The sequence below is a fragment of the Rhinoderma darwinii genome, chromosome 5 (assembly GCF_050947455.1).
Source record: "Rhinoderma darwinii isolate aRhiDar2 chromosome 5, aRhiDar2.hap1, whole genome shotgun sequence".
Lineage (NCBI taxonomy): Eukaryota > Metazoa > Chordata > Amphibia > Anura > Rhinodermatidae > Rhinoderma > Rhinoderma darwinii.
Window position 1 is genome coordinate 46,494,674 of NC_134691.1, and position 25,410 is coordinate 46,520,083.

At 41.6% G+C, this 25,410-nt stretch overlaps 1 protein-coding gene across 2 annotated transcripts in view; it reads left to right on the plus strand.

The window, feature by feature from the left end:
• The window catches only part of CFAP418 (cilia and flagella associated protein 418), a 14,487-nt gene extending 2,289 nt beyond the window's left edge, over positions 1-12,198 (plus strand). The window contains exons 3-6 of one of the 2 annotated variants that reach the window (XM_075825930.1): positions 2,285-2,349; positions 3,360-3,425; positions 7,685-7,780; positions 11,691-12,198. In XM_075825930.1, the coding sequence (XP_075682045.1) occupies positions 2,285-2,349; positions 3,360-3,425; positions 7,685-7,780; positions 11,691-11,850 (387 nt within the window). In that variant the 3' untranslated portion in view covers positions 11,851-12,198. The remainder of the gene's footprint in view (positions 1-2,284; positions 2,350-3,359; positions 3,426-7,684; positions 7,781-11,690) is intronic. The other variant, XM_075825931.1, reaches the window with a different exon arrangement.
• The last annotated feature ends 13,212 nt before the right edge of the window (positions 12,199-25,410 follow it).

The following is a 25,410-nucleotide window of genomic DNA, read 5'->3' on the forward strand; positions in this document are numbered from 1 at the left end:
CGTAACATGTCCGTGAATATTGAAAGGTTGTACATACCCAAGAACTTATGGGAAAATTATTGGGGTCCCACCACATATACCACATATGCAATGCTGTATATGTTGTGAGGTCCCGATCCTCTAGTTCAGCCTTAGCAGATGTTTCTAGTTTGTAGATATACCATCTTCCTGGACTGCACAACACATTTTTAGGGCTTCCATGTACATCCCGGAATAAGAATCATTCCCCCACATATAGGTCCTGTCTTCCTGCGGCTGCGGCTTAGATCTCTTTGCAGCTCTGACAAGTTTGGCTTTCACAAAATCATAGACAGCCCTAGAAAGCCAGTTGGCTACCTGCTCAGATTGCCTGTTGTTACTGTGCTCTGTCAGGAACATAGATAAAATATATACAAATAAAATAAAAAATAAGAATTTTGGAGTGAAAAAGTTGGTGGAAAAACAAAGTTACATGGTATGGTTAAAAAAAAAAAATATATATATATATATATATATACGTCCATCAAGTTCAAACAGGGGAGGAAAGGTTGAATGGGGTAAAAAGAAATCCTAGTTTTAGGTTGAGCACCCATAGTTGAATATTAATCTATCAAAAATCAGTAGATATAACAATTTGGTATCCATTTAACCTTAAAGGGGTTGTCGGATTTAGAAAACCTATTTTCACATACACGATTAGGGAATTTTGAGTTATTAGAAGGAGGCCCCCCCTCCCCCTGTCAGCCTGAAAGGAGGGCTGCTGCAAATAGTGTCTGTCCCCTGCCCTGTGGGGGCGCTGAAGGGAAACGGGACACATGTTGCCGGGTTCAGATTACAGTCGATCACTGGGGGTCCCAGCAGCGGGACACTGTGATCAGCTTCTCATCGGGGGCACTTATATTGTTTAACCACTTTTGTATGACTAAATGAGACTTATGAAAAAAACTTCAGAATCAGAATTTTTTTTTCTCATATTTTTACAATTTCCCCAGTAATACAAATAGTATGCAAGTGTGTGTGTGTATATATATATATATATATATATATATATATATATATATATATATATATATATATATATATACTACAAACTGTTCCTGAGCAAAAGGTGTCCTAGGACTAGGTAGACTGAACAAACAGAAGGAGACCTGCAACGACAAGGGGGAAAGATGACAAATTTGGTTGAACATTTGGAAGATGTTCTATCAAAGAGAAATCAGATGCATCTGCACCCACTAAAGGGCTCGCATTGAATGATTCTGCTCCTTGTAGGTAAATGATGGAAGCGAAGCACTCGCAGCCGATACCGTCAGAAGTACCAAGAAAGCGCACGTCAAAGATTCTTCTGGTTTCAAATTGACGGGGGAATTTATTAAGACTGGAGTTTCATACAACAGTCCTAATCAAAAGATAAGTTGGAGTAAGATGCGACACATTTATTAATAGGCGAGCGCCTCTTCATAATAATGTCGCATCTTTCAACCAGGCCGCTGTGGTGCAACTGCTGCATCCATGCGCCATCCATTACCCCCAACGGCCATAAACTAAAGAACGCATACTCACCTCACCACTTCTCCGGGTCCCCTCATCATTCTAGTGTGGCTCATACAAGGTCCTGATGCCGAGCAGAGTTAGGGCCTTTTATGCGGCGCAGCACTTCGAGGGGACCCGGAGGGGAAAATAGAAACGGCGAGGTGAGTATAAGATTTTTTTATTTAACTGTCCAATGTGGGGGGCCAGGTACAAGACACAGTACGGGCCTCTACCTTGCTATGCCTACAAAGTGAAATCGATTTCCTCTGTAATTTATGCCGGTTGTCGGGACCCTGTGGCCCTGCCAGCTTTTCCGGAGCAATGCCCCCATTCCACAAAAGCAACGAGGGCAGCATAAAAAAAGACCAAAAGTTGCAATGTGCAACTCAAATTTCGACTTTTGGGCCCTTTTGAGACTTTTCTATGCCAGAAAACTAGTGTAGATCAGGTTGATATATTACCCCCAAGGAGTTTATGCAGCCAGATGGAGCCGTCATGTCAGCCCGTCATAATAAGAAGGCTCGAGCTCCCTAATTATTACAATCAGCTCCCCCGAACTGATGACAGATGCTGTAAAAGGGGTTAAACTGGAGCTTCTCTCTGTTTATTCTCCCCCTGCTGATCCTGCAGGGATCGCAGCTATTGGGCATTCCTGACTGTATTATTGTATGTTTGCTGCTCATATCTGCCGGTAATCTTTATTATCAGACATGCTGTGGGAAGAGCTTCATATCTTCATTTCTTTCTACTCTCATCTTCTATTTCTTTTAAGAAACAGAAAGCAAAATCCATCAGACAACAACCCTGCAGAACCTCCGGAGAGCAGTCCAATAAAAAGTAAGTGACACCCCTCGTACAATAGAGGCGTCGTAATCTGTCACATGAGAATCTGCTAGAACATAGAACGGCAGGCCATAAACAATTAACCCTTTGAGGACCCCACTAGTCTCGGCCTAAAATGGGTTGGCCACTTTATATCAAATTATGCGAAAATCACTTACAGTAGGAAGGTTGTTAACTAAGGCCTCGCGTTTTTTACTGTCCGCAAATAGGGATCCGTGGTCATCTCCGCAAGTCATCCGCATATCTGGCACGCTGTCCACAAATACGGTCTATAGTGCATCTGTATTTACAGATCCACAAAAAAAAAAGGATGTCACCAACGTGTCCCAACCCCTTGAAAAGGTCACATGATTGCTCGGGCGCCATTTTCTTGGGGAAGTCTCTGTCAATGCATAGCAAAGCTTTCGCAATTTTGGACGGCTTCGGATGCACGTCCGTAGTTGTCCGCAATTTTGCAAACGCCCTTAGACTTCTATGGGCGAGTCTGTGGCGCAATTGCGGACAGGAATAGGACGTGTTCTATATTTTGCGGATCATTTCTACGGCCCGGACACACATCCCTAAATATACAGAAAGTTGTCCGTGACCTATAGAGATAAATGGATACGCAGACTATCTGTAATTACGGATAAAAACTACGCTCATGCGCATGGGGCCTTACCCCATAGACCTTGTCAAAGTTTGGGTCCATTGTAGAGATGATGTGAACAGTGATTCCTCCCGGCCGTCATGTAGGCCCGCTACAGTAGAAATGTAGTATTACATGCGGCCCATCACATGAAAACATGGACGGCCCGAGCCCGCCAGAGCTGCTGCTTGACAGGGCACCTCAACAGGGATTATCCTAATGGAACAACCCTTTAAGGTGAGTCTATAGTCACGTCCCGTTTCAACCATGGATAGAGTGAAATATATATCCTAGGACTGATGTTTTCTTAGGGGACCTTGTCTCTGATGTGAGGATTTGTACATTTAGATGAATCCTGTTTGTGTTGCTGTTACAGATGCTGTCCGGTGTACCTGGGTGGAACTATCATACCTTTTGGTATTGGAACAAGTGTTTCTGAGAGGTAAATCTATTGTCCTAGTTACATCAGTGCTCATGATCATTATTGCAGAGGTATTTAAAGCTCCACTGTCTGACGATAGTAAGAGCAATGGGGTTGTCTTGTGGAGACCCACTTCTATCAGCCAGTCTACCAAAGAGCGGCTCTTGCTCTGGCAGATCCGGCCTGTCCATGTAGTATAAAGTCGGCCATACATTTGAAAGGCTGGCATGTAATGCTACATTTGCCCTCTGCAGTTTTCCAGGGTATCACAGGGGGTTTCTGATTGTCGGCTCACTCCATCCAAAAAGAAGTGGCTATGATGATGATCAGAAAGTCTGGTTATCTGGGAGATTCCCAGTGAGTTAGAAAATATGGGGCATAAATCACAAGTCCTATGTATCAATGTATTGTGCACCATTACTTCCCTCTAATACTGATGGCTCCAATCATAATTTTTTTTTTCGACATACACACTACTGATGCACGAGCTGCAGTCCTTGTAATGATTTTCCTGTTCTGTAGGATTCTAAAATGAACAATAGGTGGCGCCATTGATTTGTTAGAAGTCTTTGGAAGACTATAATAAGAAGTATGTTTGATTTGAAGATATGGTTTATTTTAATAGATGTATTTATGCCTTATGCTTGCAGTGACATTTAGGCTTCAGATTCACATTAGGCCATTTCCCCTACGATAAAAAAAACAAAACACCAGTAAGTGTAAGACATTGCGTTATTTTCTATTTGAAATAAACCACATAAATCAATAGTATAAGTGAATATAAGAAACTTTCTAATATATCCCCCCCCCCCTTCCCCTCTCTGTTCACTCTAAGGCCCCATGCACACGAACGTGCTTTTGTGGCCGCAATTCCCCCGAAAATCCACGGGAGAATTGCGGCCCCATTCATTTCTATGTGGCCGTAGTTTTTACGGTCCGTGCATGGCCCTGGAACCCGCACCGCAGAAAGAACGGACCTGTCTTATTACGGCCGTCTTCAGCGGTCCGGGCTCATTGAAAATAATGGCCGCAGCCATGTGCATGTCCCGCGATTTCGGGCGGCTCGCGGCTGACGGTCCGCAGCCGGCCGACCCGAAAATCACGGCCATGCACATGGCTACGGTCGTGTGCATGAGGCCTAAATGTATTGCTTTCTCTGTCTCCCCAAAACAAGACAGACTATCAGCTCACTAATGGTTCAGGTTACATCTGTCCACAGAAGTCTATAGGGAGGGGAGGGAGAGCAGGAGCAGATTGAGTAGACACACCAAGACGCTGCTACAGTTTCTAGTAAGTGTTATATCTCACCCCAGTGCTGGATTCTCAGCTACACTGCTCAGTACTGCTGTATAATTTCCTCCGCACTACTGGAGCTATGTATATGTGTGATAGATAGAGATTCTCCTCTCTGAGTGCACTGTATAGAAGACATGATAGTCATGAGGCTCTGCCCACTAGCTCAGAGACAACTGAGAATTAGAGATAGAGCCTTCAGAGGGAAAATTGCTAAATAATGCCACATACAAGTCATATAATGGCCAGGCATAGCTTTTATCCTTATGTACACACGTATGACAGCTTATTCTGAAAAGTCACCTGAAAAGTTAAGGAATGCTTTAAGTTGTTTACCAATTCTGGTTACCCGTATTGATGTAGCAGAGCGCAAATCATTGACATTTTACCAGTTTTCTGTAGGACTGCAGCTAACCTAATAACATTTCTGATCTCGGTACACATGCTCTGCATTATGGTATTCAGCTCTGCTACATCAGCAAGCCTGCCTAGTTATACTTTAATATAGCCCCTACCCATATATCAATATACCTTTTATTTTCCATTCAGTATTTTAGGAAAGCTGGGTGAAATTTCTCTGGATATTTAGAATACAATGAAATAATCAGTTCACCTATGGTTTTTCTAAATTTGCTGAAAATGAATTTCAAATCTGGCATCTTGAATCGGGCAAAAAAAATAAAAATAAATAGCTTCGTGTGTTGCCATTTATGATTCTCTTAGTCATTGAACATCAGGGTTGCATGTAGAGCTATTGTTATCTAATATTATAGTAAATTATTATAAATCAATAGTATCCATTCTGCCCTTGCTGTAATGGAAATCCGCTCTCAATGCACTGACTTCAGCAGGCAATCTGAACAGGCAGAGCTGCAGTGTAAAGTACAGCGGATTCCCTTTAGACAGTGAAGCAAGGCTGAAGTTACTGATCATGACTGTGCTATAACGTAGCCTGAAGAAAGTAAATAACGGGTAAGCAGTACCAAGAAGACATAAAGCTATGTATTTTAAAATCAGAGTATTATACTAATGGAAATCTGAAGCCTGTAAAATCAATTGCACATTCCCTCCACTAGTCGGTTTTAATCAGCATGAAACTTGCTGGGAACTTGCTTTAGTTCCTAACAGGGAGGGAGCTCTAAGGTGTCTGTGTCGGCTTTAAAGAGGTCCTCTGCCTTGCTGATATAAAGGGCTTAATCCATAGCACTAGTAATAAAAAAGTAATTCATAGCACTCACTTTTGGACACGACCAGGAGAGATTTGTTGCCTCTGGATGGACACAACAAATGTTTCCACTCACTGACTGGAAGCAGAGAGTTTGAAAATTGTAAATTTGTTGTCATTTTAAGTGGAGAACCTCATCACAAAATACAAGGTGGGTCATAAATATGACCTCCTATTCAAGACCTTGGTTTTCATGGGTGACGGGGAGTAGAGTAGCGTACATCTGAGACATTGTAATACTACTAAGGCCCACGTTTTCTAAAAGTGGCGTAATTTTAGCAATGTCTAAGTTACAGCTCAGCTACTTCACTGACATATGTTGGGACCCATATAATGCTGTATGTTTCCCAGTCTTTGATAAATCTATCACTACCATGAACGCTGGCTAAACTGACCGCACTTTTTCTACGCCATGGTCTGTGTAGAGTATACATGTGACTTTTTTTTTCTTCTCATTTGCGACATTTTTTCCAACTTTTTAAAAAGTCACATTTCAGAAATGTCTAAATCCTGGCCAAGTAATAAGCAGCGGCCGCTTTTCACTTCATTATTACAAATTGCAGTGCATGGGGCACATGGAGTCTGTCGCAAATGTGTCTCCGGGTGTGTTCACACAAAACGTAAATACTGTGTATTTTCCGCAACGGATTTCATTGCGGAAAATCTGCAGCGTTGTACAGTTGCAGCAAAGTGGATGAGATTTGAACAAATCTCATCCACACGCTGCAGAAAAAAACAGAGAAACTGTTCATAAATTGACCTGCGATGCGTTTTTTTTAAAATTCGCAGCATGTCAATTAATTTTGCGGAATCGCTGCTCTTTTGATTCAGGTTTTTCTCATTGAATTTAAGAAATAGCAAATGTTGCGATTTTTTGCGACGGAAAAGCTGCGATTGCACAGCGAGATCACGCTGTGCAGTGAAACAACCTGGGCTGGAAGGGACAGGAGTGTATGACGCTGATTGGTCACTGATTGGTCAGCCTCATACACTCCTCTGTACAACGCCCACTTGGTAAAAAATTAAAAAGCACCCAGTTGTCTATTAAGAAACTAATTAGCATAAATCTAAAATTGTTCATAACTTCCTCAAAAACTATTGTTTTTTTAAATAAAAAACACTTATCTACATTCCAGCGCCGATCAGATTATGTAGGAGATATATAATGTGGTGACAGAGACTCTTTAATAAAAAAAAATCCTACTTACCGCCCGGGGCATGGTTATAATGATGGGTTCTTCTGTTCTCCGTCCAGGACGGCCTACTGGGATGTCGTGTCATCCCATGTGACTGCTGCAACGGTCACATGGACTGCATCGTCCTACCAGGAGGCTAGGCTGCACGGAGAACAGAAGGATGCGTCACCATGACAACACCGGGGGGGGGGTAAGTATTAAATAAAAGATTTCCATCAGTGCTTCCGCCCAAAAATATGTGCCACAATTTGTTACGTTTTTTTCGGCCAGAATTCCCTGCAGGTTCCAGGACAGATAGGCTTTGTACTTTTACGCAGCGTATCCGCCCTGTGTGAATATAGCCTTACAGGTATTGAGGCGGTTCCTGACTTTTGACTTGAGGTTGCTTGACTTTATGCACGTAGCAGCAAGTTAGTTTGACAGGATCTTATGTGGTGAGTATTGCATGAAATGAATCTTCTGAAATGACTTGGTCTCTATCTTCTTTGTATATCGTGCGCTTCCTGCAGTCGTTCATTTACATGTTCTTTAAACCAACGAGACTGTACTTGGTTCCTTTTCTCTAGGGCTTGTAACCAGCTGCGCTGCACCACCTGCGATTTTACCATTGTGACATTTGAGGACTATAGATGGGATGCGTCCTGCGACTACCTCTTCTTCAGGTACATTTACAAGATAGATAAGTGTAACCTGACAATCAGAGACGTGCTGAATATTTCCTCTCAGTACCAGGCAGGCGGCACTAAGCACCCCAAACCTGTATACGCTCCATTTTCACGGGTGAGCAATATCTGTCAACCCAGGGAAGAAACCGATTCAACACAATTATAACTTCCATTAATATTATTTTTCTTAAATACTTGGCACGCACTCAGAGCGATTATGGACAAAAAGAGAAACCACTCCTGGGTGAGGGAGACGAGTCCTGCTCAGACTGGAAAGACCAGTTTAGAATTCTGCTAAATTGCAGGAAATGGTGACTGGATATAGAAGTGATAGTGTTGCTGCTCGTGTGAATCATATGTATTTTTTTCGTTTTGCCGATTACATTTTTTGCTCCAGGCGTAGGTTTGGCACTTTGTATTTTATCGGTCACTCTCTCTATGAGCATGTGCAGTCAGATAAGAGAGGGCTGTGGCTGGTCCTTGCTGGTTTGCGGCCAGATGCCTGCAGAATACAGGCTGTTGTTTATAGCAGCCTGTATACTGGCTGGGACGTAACCTGTGATAGGGAGACCACAATATAAAATGTAATGAGGCAAAGTGAAAACGCAGTCATATCACAAAATCACGCCAAAGAAGCAATATAACTGCAATGTGTGAATACATCCTTAGGCCTCGTTTACACGAGCGTGTTATTCATCCGTGCAACGCGCGTGATTTTCACGCGTGTCGTACGGACCTATAATAGTCTATGGGGCCGTGCAGACAGTCCGTGAATTTTGCGCAACGTGAGTCCGATGCAAAAAACTCACGACCTGTTCTATATTTGTGCGCTGTTCGCGCATCACGCACCCATTGAAGTCAATGGGTGCGTGAAACCCACACATGTCACACGGAAGCACTTCCGTGCGAACAGCGTGATTCGCGCAACAGCAGTGAAAAGGATGAATGAAAACAGAAAAGCACCACGTGCTTTACGGTTTACAAACATCCAAACAGAGTGTCATAATGATGGCGGCTGCGCGAAAATCACGCAGCGGCGCATCAGATGGTGACGACACACGGAGCTGTTAAGTGCCTTTTGCGCACGCAAAACGCAGCGTTTTTTGCGTGCGCAAAACGCACACGGTCGAGTAAACGAGGCCTTACAGTCATTAAGACAGACCATTAGTTTCAGCTTTTATATATCCCAATGACCAAAATTGGGTCAAAGGTTATAGCGTGCTGCAGCTTTAAAAGCAAAAAAATAGTTTGCCTTAAAAACATGGAGCTTTTGACCTCACTGAATGGGATTTTCTAAATTACTGCAATGGTGAAACCCCAGGGTCGTCCACCTACAGCATTCACATACTGGTCACGGAATTTGTGACTGCCACCCAAGGGGACCTGACGTCTCAATCAGAAGGACTTGTTCCATAGATTCCCATTTCTGGACGTTTGCAGTAAACAATCACTGTTTTTTTGTGTTTTTTAGGTTATTCTTGTAAGGTTTTGGTCATTTGCTTCGGCACACCTGGGCTCGAGTCCGTCTTATATATCAGCATTTTTGGATTTGCAGTAAAATTGCAGCATGTACGCTACTCGCAGGCCACTTCAATGTTTCCATATGAGAAAGTAAATTGCAAGAAAAATATCTGACCAATGCATGTTCAATGCTCACGACGTTCCTTGCAACTTTGTCTTCCATAGGGAGGCAATTAAATTGCCTCTGAAACGTAGGACTACAAATATTTTGCCATGAAGCCTTAGTAAGGGTATGTGCACACACACTATTTACGTCCGTAATTGACGGACGTATTTCGGCCGCAAGTCCCGGACCGAACACAGTGCAGGGAGCCGGGCTCCTAGCATCATCGTTATATACAATGCTAGGAGTCCCTGCCTCTCTGCAGGACAACTGTCCCGTACTGTAATCATGTTTTCAGTACGGGACAGTAGTTCCACGGAGAGGCAGGAACTCCTAAGTATGATGCTAGGAGCCCGGCTCCCTGCACTGTGTTCGGTCCACTACTTGCGGCCAAAATGCGTCCGTCAATTACGGACGTAATTAGTGTGTGTGCACATACCCTTAGAGTTTTCTTGGTCTATAAGAACAAAAGCAAATGGGCACCTTTATCAAGCGGCTCCTGAAGACGCTTATGTATTTTGACCTTGACAAGGGGGTGTGTCACTGGTGTGTGGGTGTGGCTTGTATTCTTCATTTACCGTTAATCAAATGATTTTGCTTTTGGCACCGATCCTACAATCTTAATGGCCCACCTCAAAATACAAATCTAACCGGGTCCACATAAAAATTACATTTTTTTCACTAACTCTTTACATCTTATCACACCCAAGAAAGAAGGTCCTACCTGCTGACAATCAGTTTGATAGTGGAATATACCATAAGGGGTATAAAAACATTTCCACAAAAAATTGAGATGGGTGATGACCAATATGGCGTCCACAAGGGTTTGAATTGCATATCTGTGTAGCTATACGTATGTAGTGATACATCACCCACTCCCATACTGTTTCATAAGGACTCCTGCACTCGAACGTAGCTGTGTGCACAGTCCGTGATTACGGCACGGACGGCCCGAGTAGTGTCATCCGCTGGCCGTCCGCAATCATGAACAGGGCACATACACGAGTTTAATGAGCCCGGACCGCAATTGCAGTCCGTAAAATTACATGTCCTATTTTTTTTTTTGCGGTCCGGGCTCTGGGCAATGCACGGACCATGGAAACCACTGTCGTGTGCATTGGCCCATAGTACATAATATGCCCCATACTATCCACAATTGCGGATAGAATGCGGACGCAAATGCGTGCATGGGACCTAATTTGGCAGCTGTTTTCGATCAGGACTATAGGAAAGTTGCAGCCATATTGGTTGTCATCCAGCTTATGACCAAAAAAAAAAAGGTTGTACATAAACAAAACAGAACAAATCGACTCAAGGAGTTCAGATGTTTGACAAATTAGGTGGAATTTCTTTTTAAAGCAAGCAAATCTCGCTAAGCGTTTATGTAGGGTCCGTCTATCTCGCAACCTTCACAAAAAGAATAGATGGAATTTTCCGATCCAGTTATCATGAACGCGACGACCTATTTTGTAAACCGGTTACTTTATCATGTAAAAGCAGACAATTCCTGTAACCTTGACTTGTTATTTGCACTTTCATAATAAGACAGACCATTAGTTAGAGTGGTAAATGTTCTCTTTGCCTTTTTTATATATATATCAAAGACAAACGTCTTCTATTTTTTTACACTTTGAGGTATGCAGAAATCCCAGCTCTATATCAAAATGAACCAAGGATCCAGACATATAGGGTACAATATATTTCCTCAGCAGCACATATACTGGGGGAGAAGATACTACCGGGTAGACTTCCATAGGGTATGAAGCCTGTCTACCATGACAACCACAGTACTCGAACAGAACCAACGCAAGCATGGGAACAACATACAAACTCCTTGCGGATTTCGCCTGGTGAGACCTGAATCCAGGATTTGTAACCACGTCGTCGCCCTATTAATCTAGTTAGTGCTGATGTTGTCAGGTCAGGGACTGAATGGCCTTGAGAATGACATCTGCTTTTCTTGACCATAAATGTGCTCATACCAGATGTCAATTCCCTTCTCAACTCCTCTCGGCAGCTGACAGAGATGGTATTGCTCAGCAGGGGGCAGCATTGAGGAATAGAGAAAAAAAATGGTGAAAATAATATAAAATAAGTAACACATGTGAAGGACATCCAGAGTATGAACATCTCTAATACAGTCTGATAGCTCTATGTGTGCATTCGATTTATTATATCCCATAAACCATTGTGTCTGACATTTTTGTGTTGTGTTACACAGTCACGATAAATGAATGGGGTTGTGATTAGATAGATAATCATTTAACATTTGATATTTTACAGGAACAGTATGCCGGAGCACAGCAAACTACAGACCAGGATGATAAGGAAGAAGGGAGCACGAGCCTATGCCTGTCAGTGCAGCTGGCGGTCTGTGCAGCACCTGACTGACCTCTCCACAGAGCAGCAGCTGCGGTGGGTTTGTGGGAAGCATTCAGATTGAAAACTAGCTGCACCCTACCAGTGACTGAATGTTTTACTATACTGACACATAAGGAGAAAGAGAGCGCTTTAGGTATTACACATTCCTCCGTGAAGTGCTTGTCAACTGTGGACAACCCATGTCCATAGACCCTATTAGGTTATATGGGTGTCATAGGGTGGTCCCCTGCTCCGGTCTCTTACCTTCATAGGATGTCCATTGTATTTCTTGTACGGTCCAATGTGAGCACCCTAATGTTCATCTTATTGTCAGGGTTGCTGCCTTACAAAAAAAGTGGTTTGTACTGGGTATACGTCACCTTTTTCAAGAGATGCCGTCAATACAATAAATGTAACACGTGACATTTTGTATGTTTGTTTCAATTTAAAGCAAAATGGAGGCCTATATGACAACTCTAAGGCTCTGTTCACATACTCTGCCACAGATTTAGGCACATTTGCCATAAAAAAAAAAAAATCCAGGGAAATTTTGGAACTCGAGAAACCCAATTATAAGTTAATAGGGTCAATTGGGCATGGTGGTGTCTCTCGTGTGATGGATCCATCAAAGCTTGAATTCCGTTTTTCTTCACTTATGGCGGAACATAAAAACAGAATTCACAATGCAGATGTGAACCCAGACTAACCCCTTTGTACAATGATGCCATTTTTCGGCTCCGCTAATGAAATGACATGTTCTCCACTTTCGTTACAGTAAGAGCTGTCAGAACTTGATAGGAAACTGTACAGTGCATTTATATACATGGCACCAGTTTTATATGCCATATCTTTGCATGTATACGTGCTTTTTCTGGCATGCAACAACTTACACCAGTGATTTATATGCCTAGTGTGGAGCAGCTAATTGGTAGGAAAACCTTATATTTAGCAAAAAATTTCCTAGGAAATGAATTACACCTTTAAGGCCTCATGCACACAATATTATTACGGCTCCGTAAAACCTCCTAGTTGTATGTAGCCGTTGTACTGGGGTCGTACTGTACATTTGTATTCCACCAATTTCACGCAGACATACTGGAGGTTTTTTCTGTTGGATACCTTCTGAATTTGACAAAAATCCAACCATGCATTGCCCTGTTTAGTTATCACTCCTACCAAGAGTTTTTAATTCTACATAATTCAATCATGTGGGAAATGACCAAAGATGTTATTCCATCCATTTTATGTCAAATAAACAGTAATTCTATAGAACCGCTTCATTTCTGCTCATTTAAGATGCTGTTGTGCATCAAAGTGACCGTAGAGTGTCATATCATCAGTGAAATCCACAGCAGAATAAAGCACTGTATACCTTAGGCTCTGTTTACACAAGCATCATGGCTCCTTTCTATAACATTACACGACCGCTATGCCAGGTCTATATTCAAATGGATACTGGCGAAATCCGCTGGATCTCATTGACTTTAATAGGGTCTGTCCTGTATTTTTGTTGGCAAAAATATCTCCGCAGGCTACACAATTTTTGCATCCAAAAATCCTGGAAAAGCAAATGGAAATCCCAACAGAATACCAGAGCACAAGTGTGAATAAAGACTTACTTGTATCTCTGCAGCATTAAAAAACACAATTGCGTTTTCAACATGCGGTACTGTGATGTGGTCTATTGTGATAGCGGCAGCTCTAGGAACATTTCCAAAAGCGGTTCCTTTAACATAAACAAAGGGAACGATGATTGTCACAAAAAATTGCTTCATTTTTTGGGTTTATCTAAAGTTGTGTTTAGGTTTTGTGCCACCCTATAACATAAGGTCTGAATGGAGCCATGTTACAGTAAACCCGGACCGCCGCTGTGAGGGGAAAAACTGAAGCGGCCACAGAGCTAAACCAGTGCTGCGGCCCCTTCATTCTCAGGATCAGGGGGGTCCAAGCAGTTGGACACCTATTGATCAGAAAGTGATGGCATATCCTAGCAAAATGCCATCACCTTCTGTGATGGGAGAGCCCCTTTAAGAGGGAATCCAACCCATGGTACAACATTATGTACTATGAATAGGTGATCCTTAAAAACATACATTGATAGCTTATATGTTAAGAAACCCCTGTGTAATGACACTGTTTCTGGCCATTATATGGCTTGTATATGATATTGTTTAGCAGTTTTCCCCTCTGCAGGCTCTCTCTCTAGTTCTCAGTTGTCTCTGAACTAGTGGGTGAAGCCTAACGGCTATCATGTCTTCTATACACTTCAGAAAATCCTGCTCTTCTATCTTTATCTTTTACATGAATGGAGGACATTATACAGCAGTAATGAGCAGAGTAGCTGAGAATCCAGCACTGGGGATGCTGCTGCAGCGTCAGTGTCTCTCTCTCATTCTCTCCCTCCCGATTCCTCAGTGAGTCTGTCTTGTCTTGAGGAGACGGAAATAGGATTGAATTCAGAATGAGTGAACAGTTAGGAGAGGGGGAGGAAGAGAGTAGCCTAATAAGTGGAGAAAAGAGGCATTTTTCTCTATTAAGATATATTACGATGTTTCTTATATTCGCTTGTACTATTGATTTATGCATAATTTGTTAAAAGTGCAGTGCCTATGTAAGGCAGTTTTTATGGCTGCTCTAGGACTAGAGAATGGATGTTACTCAGAATGTTCTTTTCCTGCCATTCCTTTTTAATATCACAGACATATGATCATGGATTTTGCCTAAATATTTGCACTTTCCACAGCCCGTTCAATATTTTAAGAAGAGTTTTCCCATAACGGACACCTCAATCAAAGTAGCAGCTGGTAGCGGCCAATGATGTTGAGAGTAAATGGGTTGCGGGGGTAATTATAATAGATAGATTACTGCATTTCACTTTATTGAAATCAGAACAAACTGGTCATCGGTTGAAGTCACGGATGTCACTGGAACCTACAAGTGAAATCACTAGCAAATTTTCGTCTCTCCCATTCATTTTAATAGAGATGGTCATGCTTGCAAAATAAGCTATCCATTAAGATTATTGCTGGGACCCATTTGTCTAGATGATAGTTGCAGCCTATAATGATCTGTCTGATTGACTTGTTATTAAAGTCTATTATGGGAAACCCCTGCAATAGTTAATTAGGTAACTGCTGGGATTCTGGCTTAATATAAAGTTTTAATTACAAGTTAACGCATCCTATCCGTGGATAGTCTAAATAAAGTGGGACATATTTACTAAGACTGGCATTTTTAGACTGGCACCGCCCATGCGCCTGAAAGGGAAATCTACACCTGCTACGAGCTGGCGCAGGTCTCTGCTATAATTTACGCCAGTTTCTAGCGTAATTTATATTAAATTTGTCAGACTGTGATAGGCCGCTCACTTTCACGAAGCCCCACCCACTTTGCAGAGGCAGCTTAAAAAGACAAAAGCCGCAAAAAAAAAAATCACAAATTTTGACTTTTGTATGTTCTGGTATAGAGTGCTAAGTAAATCTGTGTTAAGGCTGCATTGACATTCATGTTACATGAGCCTAAGTTAGGATGTTTCCCTTCTGTTGGTCTCTGTTCCTGTAGCAAAACAAAATGGTTAACATGGATTTAATTGCAGCCTAAAATACCAAGACACCATTCACACTTGCAGAAGTATAATTCCCAGTTTGGCTGTTCACATGGGTACAAGCTCAACTGATAAGCAACTACATTGATAGGAAATGTGGGATGCACTCTCCACCATAATAACAATGAACTTTTTCAGGATGATTACTGAACGCGGGATTAGGTAGGATGCCTAATATTTAATAACATATCAGATTAATAAAAAAATAAAAGTGGATTACCAAGTAATGACAGATAGATAGATGGATAGATAGATAGATAGATAGATATTAGATAGATGGATTGATAGATTAGATAGATAGATAGATACTAAGACTACTATTTTTACATGGGAGGCACTAATTTACACTTGGTCAATTAGGCCTCATGCACACAACCGTAGTCGGATGGCCGAGGAGTGTCACCTGCGGCCGCTCAGAAATCACAGGCTGTGCACGTTGCCGTGTGCATTAATTTCAACAAGCCTGGACTCCTGGGCAATGCACGGACCGTAAAAACCATGATCGTGCGCATGGGCCCATTGAATCTGTGGGTGAATTGCGGCCGCAAAAACACGTCTGTGTGCATGGGACCTTAGTTCTTTTTGTATCTCACATTGATGTTAGAAAAACACCAGACCTAAAAATGAATGATAAAAATAAACAAAAGATAAAGTTGCCCTCACTGTTTTAGCCTGCAGGATTTCTGCATGTTCCAGAAGCAAACAGTCTTGTAGAAATCCTAGACAGGTTAATTTCCTGCTGATCTCTTCCATTTTCAGCAGGTGAACGGCTGAGGAGCATGGCGCAGCAAAGGGACGGGGATCAACACCAGTCTATGCACTGATCTACACCATAGATGAATGCTGTGAGAGGTGTAGTTTCCTAAATGGGGTCACTTCTATTTTAGTACATCAGCAAATGCGTCATGGCGTCTGCAAATCATTCCAGCAAAATGCGCCCCAAAACAGCATTCGTTTTGTTCTGAGCCCTCCTGTGTGTCCAAACAGCAGTTTATGACCACATATGGAGTATTGCTGTACTTGGGAGAAATTACTTTTCCAATGTTGGGATGATTTATTTCCTTTATTACTTGTGAATATGAAATGTTTTTAAGGTAAAACAAAATCTTTTGGGAAAAATATGATTTTTAATTTGCACTGCCCAATGTTAATCAATTCAGAAAAAAGATCTGTGGGGGTCAAAATGCTCACTATACCCCTATATGAATTCCTCAAGGGGTGTAGTTTCCAAAATGGAGTCACTACTCAGGGATTTCCACTGTACTGGCACCTCAGGGGCTCAGCAAATTCGACAGAAACTAATCCAGCAAAATCTGAGTGCCAAATTGCACCCTACCATGCCCTGAGCCCTACCATGTGTCCAAACAGCAGTTTATGACCACATATGTGAGAATTGCTGTACTTTGTAGAAATTGTTTTAAAAATGTTGGGGTACTTTTTTTTTTTTCCTTTATGCCTTGTGAAAATTAAAAATTTTGAGCTAAAAGTACATACTATTGGAAAAATGTAGTCTATGAAACATCTGTGGGGTCAAAATGCTCACTATAGCCCTAGGTGAATACCTTGGGGGATGTTTCCAAAATGGGGTCTCTTTTGGGATTTCCACTGTTTTGGCACCTCAAGGTCTCCACAAACCTGACTTGGTGCCTAGAAAACATTCTAATAAAAAGAAGGTGCCAAAATCCACAAGGTGCTCCTTCATTTCTGAGCCCTGATCGTCAGTCAAGTAGGGCCACATGTGGGATATTTTTGAACACCGCAGAATTAGGGTAATAAATATTAAGTTGGTTTCTCTGTTAACACTAGGGGTATGTTCACACGGCTTATTTTCAGCGGTTTTTCCGGCTGTAAAAGGGCGAAAAACGGCCGAAAAATCAGAAAGCAGAACGCCTCCAAACATCTGCCCATTGATTTCAATGGGAAAAACGGCGTTCTGTTCCGACGGGGTGTTTTTTTACGTGGCCGTTTTGAAAAAACGGTGTGTAAAAGGACGGTATAAAGAAGTGCATGTCACTTCTTCAGATGTTTTTGGAGTCGTATTTCATTGATTCTATAGAAAAACAGCTCCAAAAACGTCTGTGAAAAAACGCGAGTTGCTTAAAAAAACGTCTGAAAATCAGGAGCTGTTTTCCATTGAAAACAGCTCCGTATTTTCAGAAGTTTTTTGCTAAGTGTGTGAACATACTTGTGTTACAGGTAAAAAAGGAATACAATTGAAAATCTGCAAAAAAAAAAATGACATTTTCAAATTTTACATCCACTATCTTTAATTCCTGTGAAATGCCTAAAGGGTAAAGAAACTTTCAAAATGCTGTTTTGAATACTTTGAGGGGTGGAGTTTTTAAATGTAGTGTTTTATAGGGGGTTTCTGACATATAGACTCCTAAGAACTGAACTGGACCCTAAAAAAATAGGTTTTGGAAATGTTCTTAAAAATATAAAAAATTGCTGTTAAAGTTATAAGCCTTGTAACATCCTAAAAAATAAAAGGACATTCAAAAAATGATACAAACATAAAGTAGAGATATGGGGAATGTCAGTTAATAACTGTTTATCTTACAAGCAGTTAAATTCAAATTTCTAAAAATGCTAATTTTTCTAACTTTTCTTAAAATGCTTGCTTTTCACAAATAAACACTGAATGTATCAACCAAATTTTAACACTAACATAAAGTACAATGTGTCACGACAAAACCATCTCAGAATCGCTTGGATAAATAAAAGAACTACAAAGTTATAACCTCATAAAATGACACATCAGATTTAAAAAATGTGGCTCTGTCAGGAAGGTCAAAACTGGCTGCAGTAGCAAGGGGTTAAAGTGTAGCTAAACGTTTGATAAACTTCTGACCGGTCCGAGCACTGAGACCCCCACCAATCGCTAGAACGAAGCAGCTGAAGCGCTCTTGTGAGCGCTCAGCCGCTTCGTGTTTGTTCGGCTTTTTCCGGAAATAAATGTATCGGTGTACGGACTCAATAGAAAGTCTATGAGCCCGTACTCTGATACATCGGCTTTCCGGAAAAAGCCGATCAGACACGAAGCGGCTGAGCGCTCACACGAACGCTTTAGCTGCTTCGTTCTAGCGATTGGTGGGGGTCTCCGTGCTTGGACCCCCACCAATCCAAACTTCTGACGTGTCACTATGACACGTCAGAAGTTTGTCAAACGTTTAGCTACAATTTAAAGCTTATATCCTACCTTCTTGAACACTATTTTGCAGTTTGCATAAAGAACAAATCTTCAGAAAGAGTTACATTTATGGTAGATTTTATTACACATCATCTATTACTTCTGAGTTATGTTATAATAGTCCAGAGCTGCATTCACAATTCTGCTGGTTGCTACTCGAAACAGTCAACAAGCTTGTTGACAGACACCACTAACAGCATAGCTGAGCTCCTATAGTGTAGTGGGAAATATATATTTTTTTCCTACATCAGATTACTGCACAGTGCCAGGTGGACTACACTTCCCAGAATAAAATAAATCACAACAAGCGGTGTAGACCAGCAGGGACTGCTGGGAGATTTCAGCAGTGAAGTCTGTAGAATTTGGAATGCAGCTCTGGACTGCAATATTTTTGTTAGGTGCTAAAGATTTCCAATTTGATACATTTTTCATTTCAGTTTTGATTATGTGATAGTCCTTCCAGTTATCAGTCTTATAATCCCCCCCCCCCCCCCCCCACACTGATCACGTGCAACCACCAGCCGAAGTCACTGAAGTGTGCAAACACTCACACATGTGTGGCCATTTCCTTTATTAATCAAGAGGAGAGAATTTGGTAATGAGATATAAATGGACACATTCTCAGTTCCTTGTATCTAGTGTAAAGTTCTATGTGCTAAGGGAAGCACTCATAGGTACCAAATAAAAGATTAGGCTAGGTTATAATAATCTTTATTTGTATGGCGCCAATATACTCAGCAGTACTTTACAATTCAGAGGAAATGTGTACAGACATGAGAGTAACACTAATTAACCAATCAAACAAGAGGAGAGAGGGCTCTGATCACAAGAGCTTACAATCTCACACCCTGGTGATCGTGGTAGAACCATGGTGCCGGTACTCCTAGAAAGAGAAAAGTAAGTCGCAGCAAGGCTGCATGCGGTTTTTGCAGTAATGTGGGTGCCGCTTTTCACATGCGTTTCCGCCCCACTGTAAGCAAAGGAGAAAAATGTCCAAAAAAATATCAAAGTTTAAGCAAGTTTGGTTTCCACACAACAAAGCAAGCCAGAGATGTAACTTAAAGGGGTTGTCCAGTTTAGAAAACCCATTTTCAGAAATCTTATTAGCAAATTCTGAATTATTAGAGAAGAATCCTCCCTTTGGGATCCTCATCAGCGAGAGCAGAGAGCAGCAACAAAGAGAGTGTCTCGCTCTGGAGGACCTGTCCTGCATTACACAGACAACCCATTTATTTGAATGGGCACTGTGTAATGCTTAATTGCTCCTGAGGTGGTGCTGCAGGGAAATTGAACACTTACTGCCAGGTTTCCCCACAGATCAAAGATAATTTCTGGAGGTCCCAGCAGGGTGATTTCATTATTGTCAAAGGACCCTTCTAACACCTTCCAATTAACTACCAATAACTGCATATGCCAACATAACTAATGATGATATCCTATATACATAAGAATTCACGGGCCTGATTATGAAGGTACTCAGAGAAAGAAATAAACTGGACCACACAGCCTTTTTCTGCAACTTTGTATAGGGTGTTGGGACTCTGTTGGCCCAGGGGCATACACAATGCATGTTGACTTTCGAGAAGTTAACGGACGCCTGGTTTAGAAAATCAATTTTCAAATAACTTATTAGGGAATTGTAAGTTAATAGAGGGGGTGCCCCCTTCAGGAGCCTCATCTGGTAAACCAGGCAGAGAGCAACAACAAAGAGTGTCTCTCGCTCTGGAGGACTGGGCATGTCTGTACATTACACGGACAGCCTATTCATGTCCATGGTCACCGTGTAATGCTCTATTTCCCCTGTGCTCGTGCTGCAGATAAACACTTTTGCTCTCAAATTTCCCCACAGATTACATCTTATTGTTGGGCATCCCTTTAAAAAAAAATGGATTGTTCAAAGCAGACAATTCTCTGAATAGCGTATACAGAAACCAGGAAGGGGATTGTGTAGGAGCAGGAGGTTGCTAAAAAGACAATCTTATGTTCGTCAAACAAGGTCAAAAACCTTTCAAACAGATACAGTGCCAAAGGAGAAAACAGAATTGAAGTCCCAAACCTAATCGAGGTCAAGCAGGGGAGTAATCCGTAGCCAAATGCAGAACAGAGGGCACAAATTTATGCATATTTCGAAAACTTGCTGTGGTTGATAAACAGAGGTAGTACTGTATTTCTCGGACTATAAGACGCATCCAGGTTTTAGACAACAGAAAATAGGAAAAAATAATTTCATATTTTACTACTTTTACAAAGAGAAAATATTTGTTAAAAAAATTTGTTCTGTTTCACCACATTCTGAAACATAACTTTTATATTTTTTCATTAAGCGATGTGAGGGCTTATTTTTTGCAGGACTAGCTGTAGTTTTACTGGCACCATTTTTTGGTACATACGATTTTTTGATCACTTTTTATTAACTTTTTTAGCGCTAAATTGACCAAAAAACAATGATTATGGTGTTCTAATTGTTATTTTTTTTTTTACACCATTCACTGTGCGAGTTAAATTATGGTATATTGTAATAGTTCGGACTTTTATTTTTTACATTGTGCTTGGGAAAAAATGGGAAAAGTTATTTTTTTAAACTTTTAATATTTTATCATTTTTTTTTTTTTTACACCTGAAAATCTATCTAACCTTTTTTTTTTTTTACACATTTTATTAGTTCTCCTAATGGATTTGAACCATCGATCATTAGATCGCTGGTACAATACACTGCAATACAAATGTATTGCAGTATATTGTCATTTTTACAGGCTTCTGCTATGCCTAGACAGAAGGCAGATCTGGGTGCCTTCATTAGGCCCCTGGGCTGCCATGACGACCATCAGAATTTATAGGCCTCAAGTGATTGGGACTGAGCTGCAGTGTGTACGGTGCTGTGCCTGTGTTAACAATGAAGACCCCCTTCATTGTTCAGATTGCCAGGGTTCCTAGAAGCCAGACACCCCGAATCAAATTTTCCTGGCCTAATCTGTGGAAAGGTCAATCAATATTAACCCCTTGATGACCGCCCATACGCCTTTTACTATGACGTAAGCCCGGCACAGATGTCCCGTGTCGGCTAGAGCGGATGTCGGACTATCTAAAAACAGCCGGTCTCCTGCTTTAATGGGTGGGGTTGAAATTTGCTTCAATCCCATCCGTTTAACCCCTTAGATGCCGCAGTCAATAGCAATTAGCTTTTGGATGGCTGCCTGCTCTGACATGTATCTAATTATCATGTTGCATGAACTCTGCAAGCCCTGAACTTGGATTAGCACGACCATGCTCCTGTTTATCGACTCATCTGTGGACGCGACCTGTTGATTCCCTGCGTAATGTCCATACCCCCATGAGAGGCATTTTAAGGTGAGAACCACAAAATCCCTTAGACTTTGCCCCTAGGTTTAGCTCTAAGCCAAATCTTATAGTGACTTCTCTTTTCCAGAAGATCGACTGTGACACTCATGCTTATATATGTGAAACAACGGCTAAACAAACTACAGAATAAGGGCTGATTCAGACGTGCGTGGCGTTTTTGCGCACGCAAAACACGCTGCGTTTTGCCTGCGCAAAAGCCACCTGCCTGCTCAGTGAGGCAGCATCATATGATGCGCGGCTGCGTGCTTTTCGCGCATCCGCCATCATTATGACACGCCATTCGGATGTTTGTAAACAGAAAAGCACGTGGTGCTTTTCTGTTTACATTCATCCTTTTGACAGCTGGTGCGTGAAACAGGCAGTTCGCACGGAAGTGCTTCCATGCGACCTGCGTGGTTTTCACGCACCCATTGACTTCAATGGGTGCGTGATGCGCGAAAGACGTGGAGATATTGAACATGTCGCGCTTTTTGCGCAGCGGACAAACGCGCAAAAAGCACGGACTGTCTGTACTGCCCCATAGACTTGTATTGGTCTGTGCGTGGCGCGTGAAAACCACGCGGCCCGCACGGACCCAATACACGTTCGTGTGAATCCCCCCTTAAAGGGATTAACCGGGATGTAAACATTTCTTTAGTAGGGGCTGGAAATACAACATGTGACCACTGAGCCCTCTGATTGGCTGCAGCGGTCATATACTGTGTGCATGTAAACAACCACCAGGAGTACCGCCGGAGACACAGTGCTGGATCACAGGGGGCAAGGATAGGTAAGTATTGTTTTTTTTTTATTTCATTTCCAGGCCCCTACTAAAATAATTTCACGTCCCGGATCACACCTTTAAGTTTGTCATCCAGTTGGATTATACAATGATTTGAAGCATTGTTATTCATTTCTACAGTTCAAAGAACAGGAACATTGGCAGAAAATGCAAAAAGTGTTCTAAGTTGTACTTTATTAAATAGGAACAGACATTCGTTGCTGTTGGCCGAGCATGACTTTTTGGCCAAACATGACCTGTTGTGGGCCAAGTTACAGAAAACCAGCTATAACGCAAGGATAAATATAAGAGCAGGAGTGTTACAAAAAATCCCAAAACTTTTAGGCCACCATGAGGTTTTTAGGACATCATAATGTAGACCATACCATGGAATACTGTACTAATCAGTGGCAGTGTATTAAAGGGAATGTATCGTCAGAAAACAAAATTTTATTTAAATCAGGATTTTGTCATAATTTTGTTTCTATTTTTTTATGTAACTATCCACTACAGAAGTCATACAAGCGTGATACTTCTTATTTTCTGTATATCACTTCTCAGCTTTGCCGTATAGATTGGGACAGAATTAGTAGACTCATCTCATTGTCATTAGATAGTGGGAGAGTTTATGAATGCACTATATTGTACTGCTGAACGCCTAGATGAGTAGAATAGTAACACTATACACACAGGTAAGACTCTTTATACATCTCCCCTTTTACTTTCTGTGGGAGGGGCTGCACTCCCACACTTCCTGGACATTGTAATAATCTATTAAATCAATTGTTCCCGTTCATTTCAGCTGCCATAAAGGACACACACCCGGCTGCACTAGCTGTACAAGAAGGAAGTGTGTATTTCCAATATGGCCGCTCCCGGGAAAGTTTAAAAATAAATAAATAGCTACATTTAAAAAAGAGAACGAACATATTATTTATCTTCTACAGACATCAATTAGATCTAATTTATATAGCTTCTTATTAAGCTTTCTCTCCCTAACCCGTCTAACAAGAAAGTATATATTTTGGCACTCAGCCCACTCTGCTGCACATCACCTCCTTTACGCACATCTCTCTTGCCACACGAATAATGCTTGGGGAGGCAACACAAAGGCAACCAGTTTAAAACTAAGGCAAATTTCACATTGGCCAGACGTATGCAAATATGTCAGTCTGCCATTGCAATATACTTTTATTTTAATATACATTTGTAATAGTTGTCAACTACGCTATTAAATACAGTTAGGGCTGCAGGATCCAGATAAATGCTGCCCAAACTTATGCCAAAAAGACACCCTTTTGTCATACATTAGGCTATTTAAGTCTATGGGCACGTTGCATATACGTCAGGAGATGTGGTGTAAATTGAGCCTATAAAGCTTCTTAGCTCTAATTCACTATCAGCCTGATTTTTCCCTGTTGATCAGAAAGGTCAGGTTGGCATCAATCGGAGTAAATGAACTTACTGCCTCACATGTAGGAGCAGGGAAGCACTTACAGTATCACAGTCATTTTAGTTGCCAGGATTATGTATACCACCAGAATGTTGTAATCATGTCCCAATCAGAATGCGGCTACAAAGGGCTATTTTCTGTCTTTTCGAGTTATAGAACAGGGTAGCGCTGTTGCTAGGGTCAGCGGCACAAGTCCATAGGCATAACCCCCCCCCCCCACCAATAAAAAAGTTACTATAAAATATCATTATACAAAAACCAAGTAATACCTTAAAATGATGACTACTTATAACTACCACAAAGACCAATATAAGCAATAATATCAGCTCTACACTGGCAGAGTATAATCTTGCTGTGAATACAATACAGTAAATTCCAATGACTCTCAGGTGACGTCTTCTCTTGGAGTTGTTCTCTTTCCCTTTTCTTCTCCATTCGGCCCAGAACACCATGACAATTTCCACGGTCATTACTTATCTCTGCAGAGTTTTCCGCTCGAATATCTTTGGCTCTTTGCTTTTACATCCCCACCCTCTACACAAACTTCCCATCCTGCTGTCCTTTTAACAGATCCCTATTTATGCAAAAATAATAGTGGCACACAGATAGCACCCCAAAAATAACAGTGTCTAACAAATAGTACCATAGGCGGTAATAGTGCCCCACACAATAATAGTGCCCCCTTTGGCCCAACACACTTACAGTGTGCAATTATATTAATAATTATGTCCCCTTGATAAACCTCTTAACAGTTTTAGTGCCCTACAAAGAAATATTCCCCCTCGTAGTTTCCCCCTAACTGTAATAATGCTTTCCCAAACAATTATTGTGCCCCTCACAGTAATAGTGCCACCTTAGTTGCCCCCTCATAGTAGTAGTGATAGAAAAATTAAAATAATAAAATTAATAGTCACCTATCCCCATACCCACAAAGTATGGAGGTGTTTAGGTTAAAGGCTTCTTCTGGCCAATGGCCTGTGCTGTACAGCAAAGTTACTTAATCCAGCAACAGGTCAGTTTAGGGCCGGCGCGATGCAGTAGTGTTATTGCATCCTCAGGCGCCTATGGCACAAGTCAGACTGAATGGTGGAGAAGAAAACTGACGGCTCGCTGCTCCGCCATAGCATTCAACTGTCCTGAGGGTGCAAATACAGTTGTAAGTGGCGCTCACCCAGGGTACCTGCCAAAAATGCTCATTGCACAGTGCTAGCATTGACACTAGAGCAGGAAGTCCGTTATTTAAAGTGTACCTCCAGCTATGGGGTTGGAGATCCA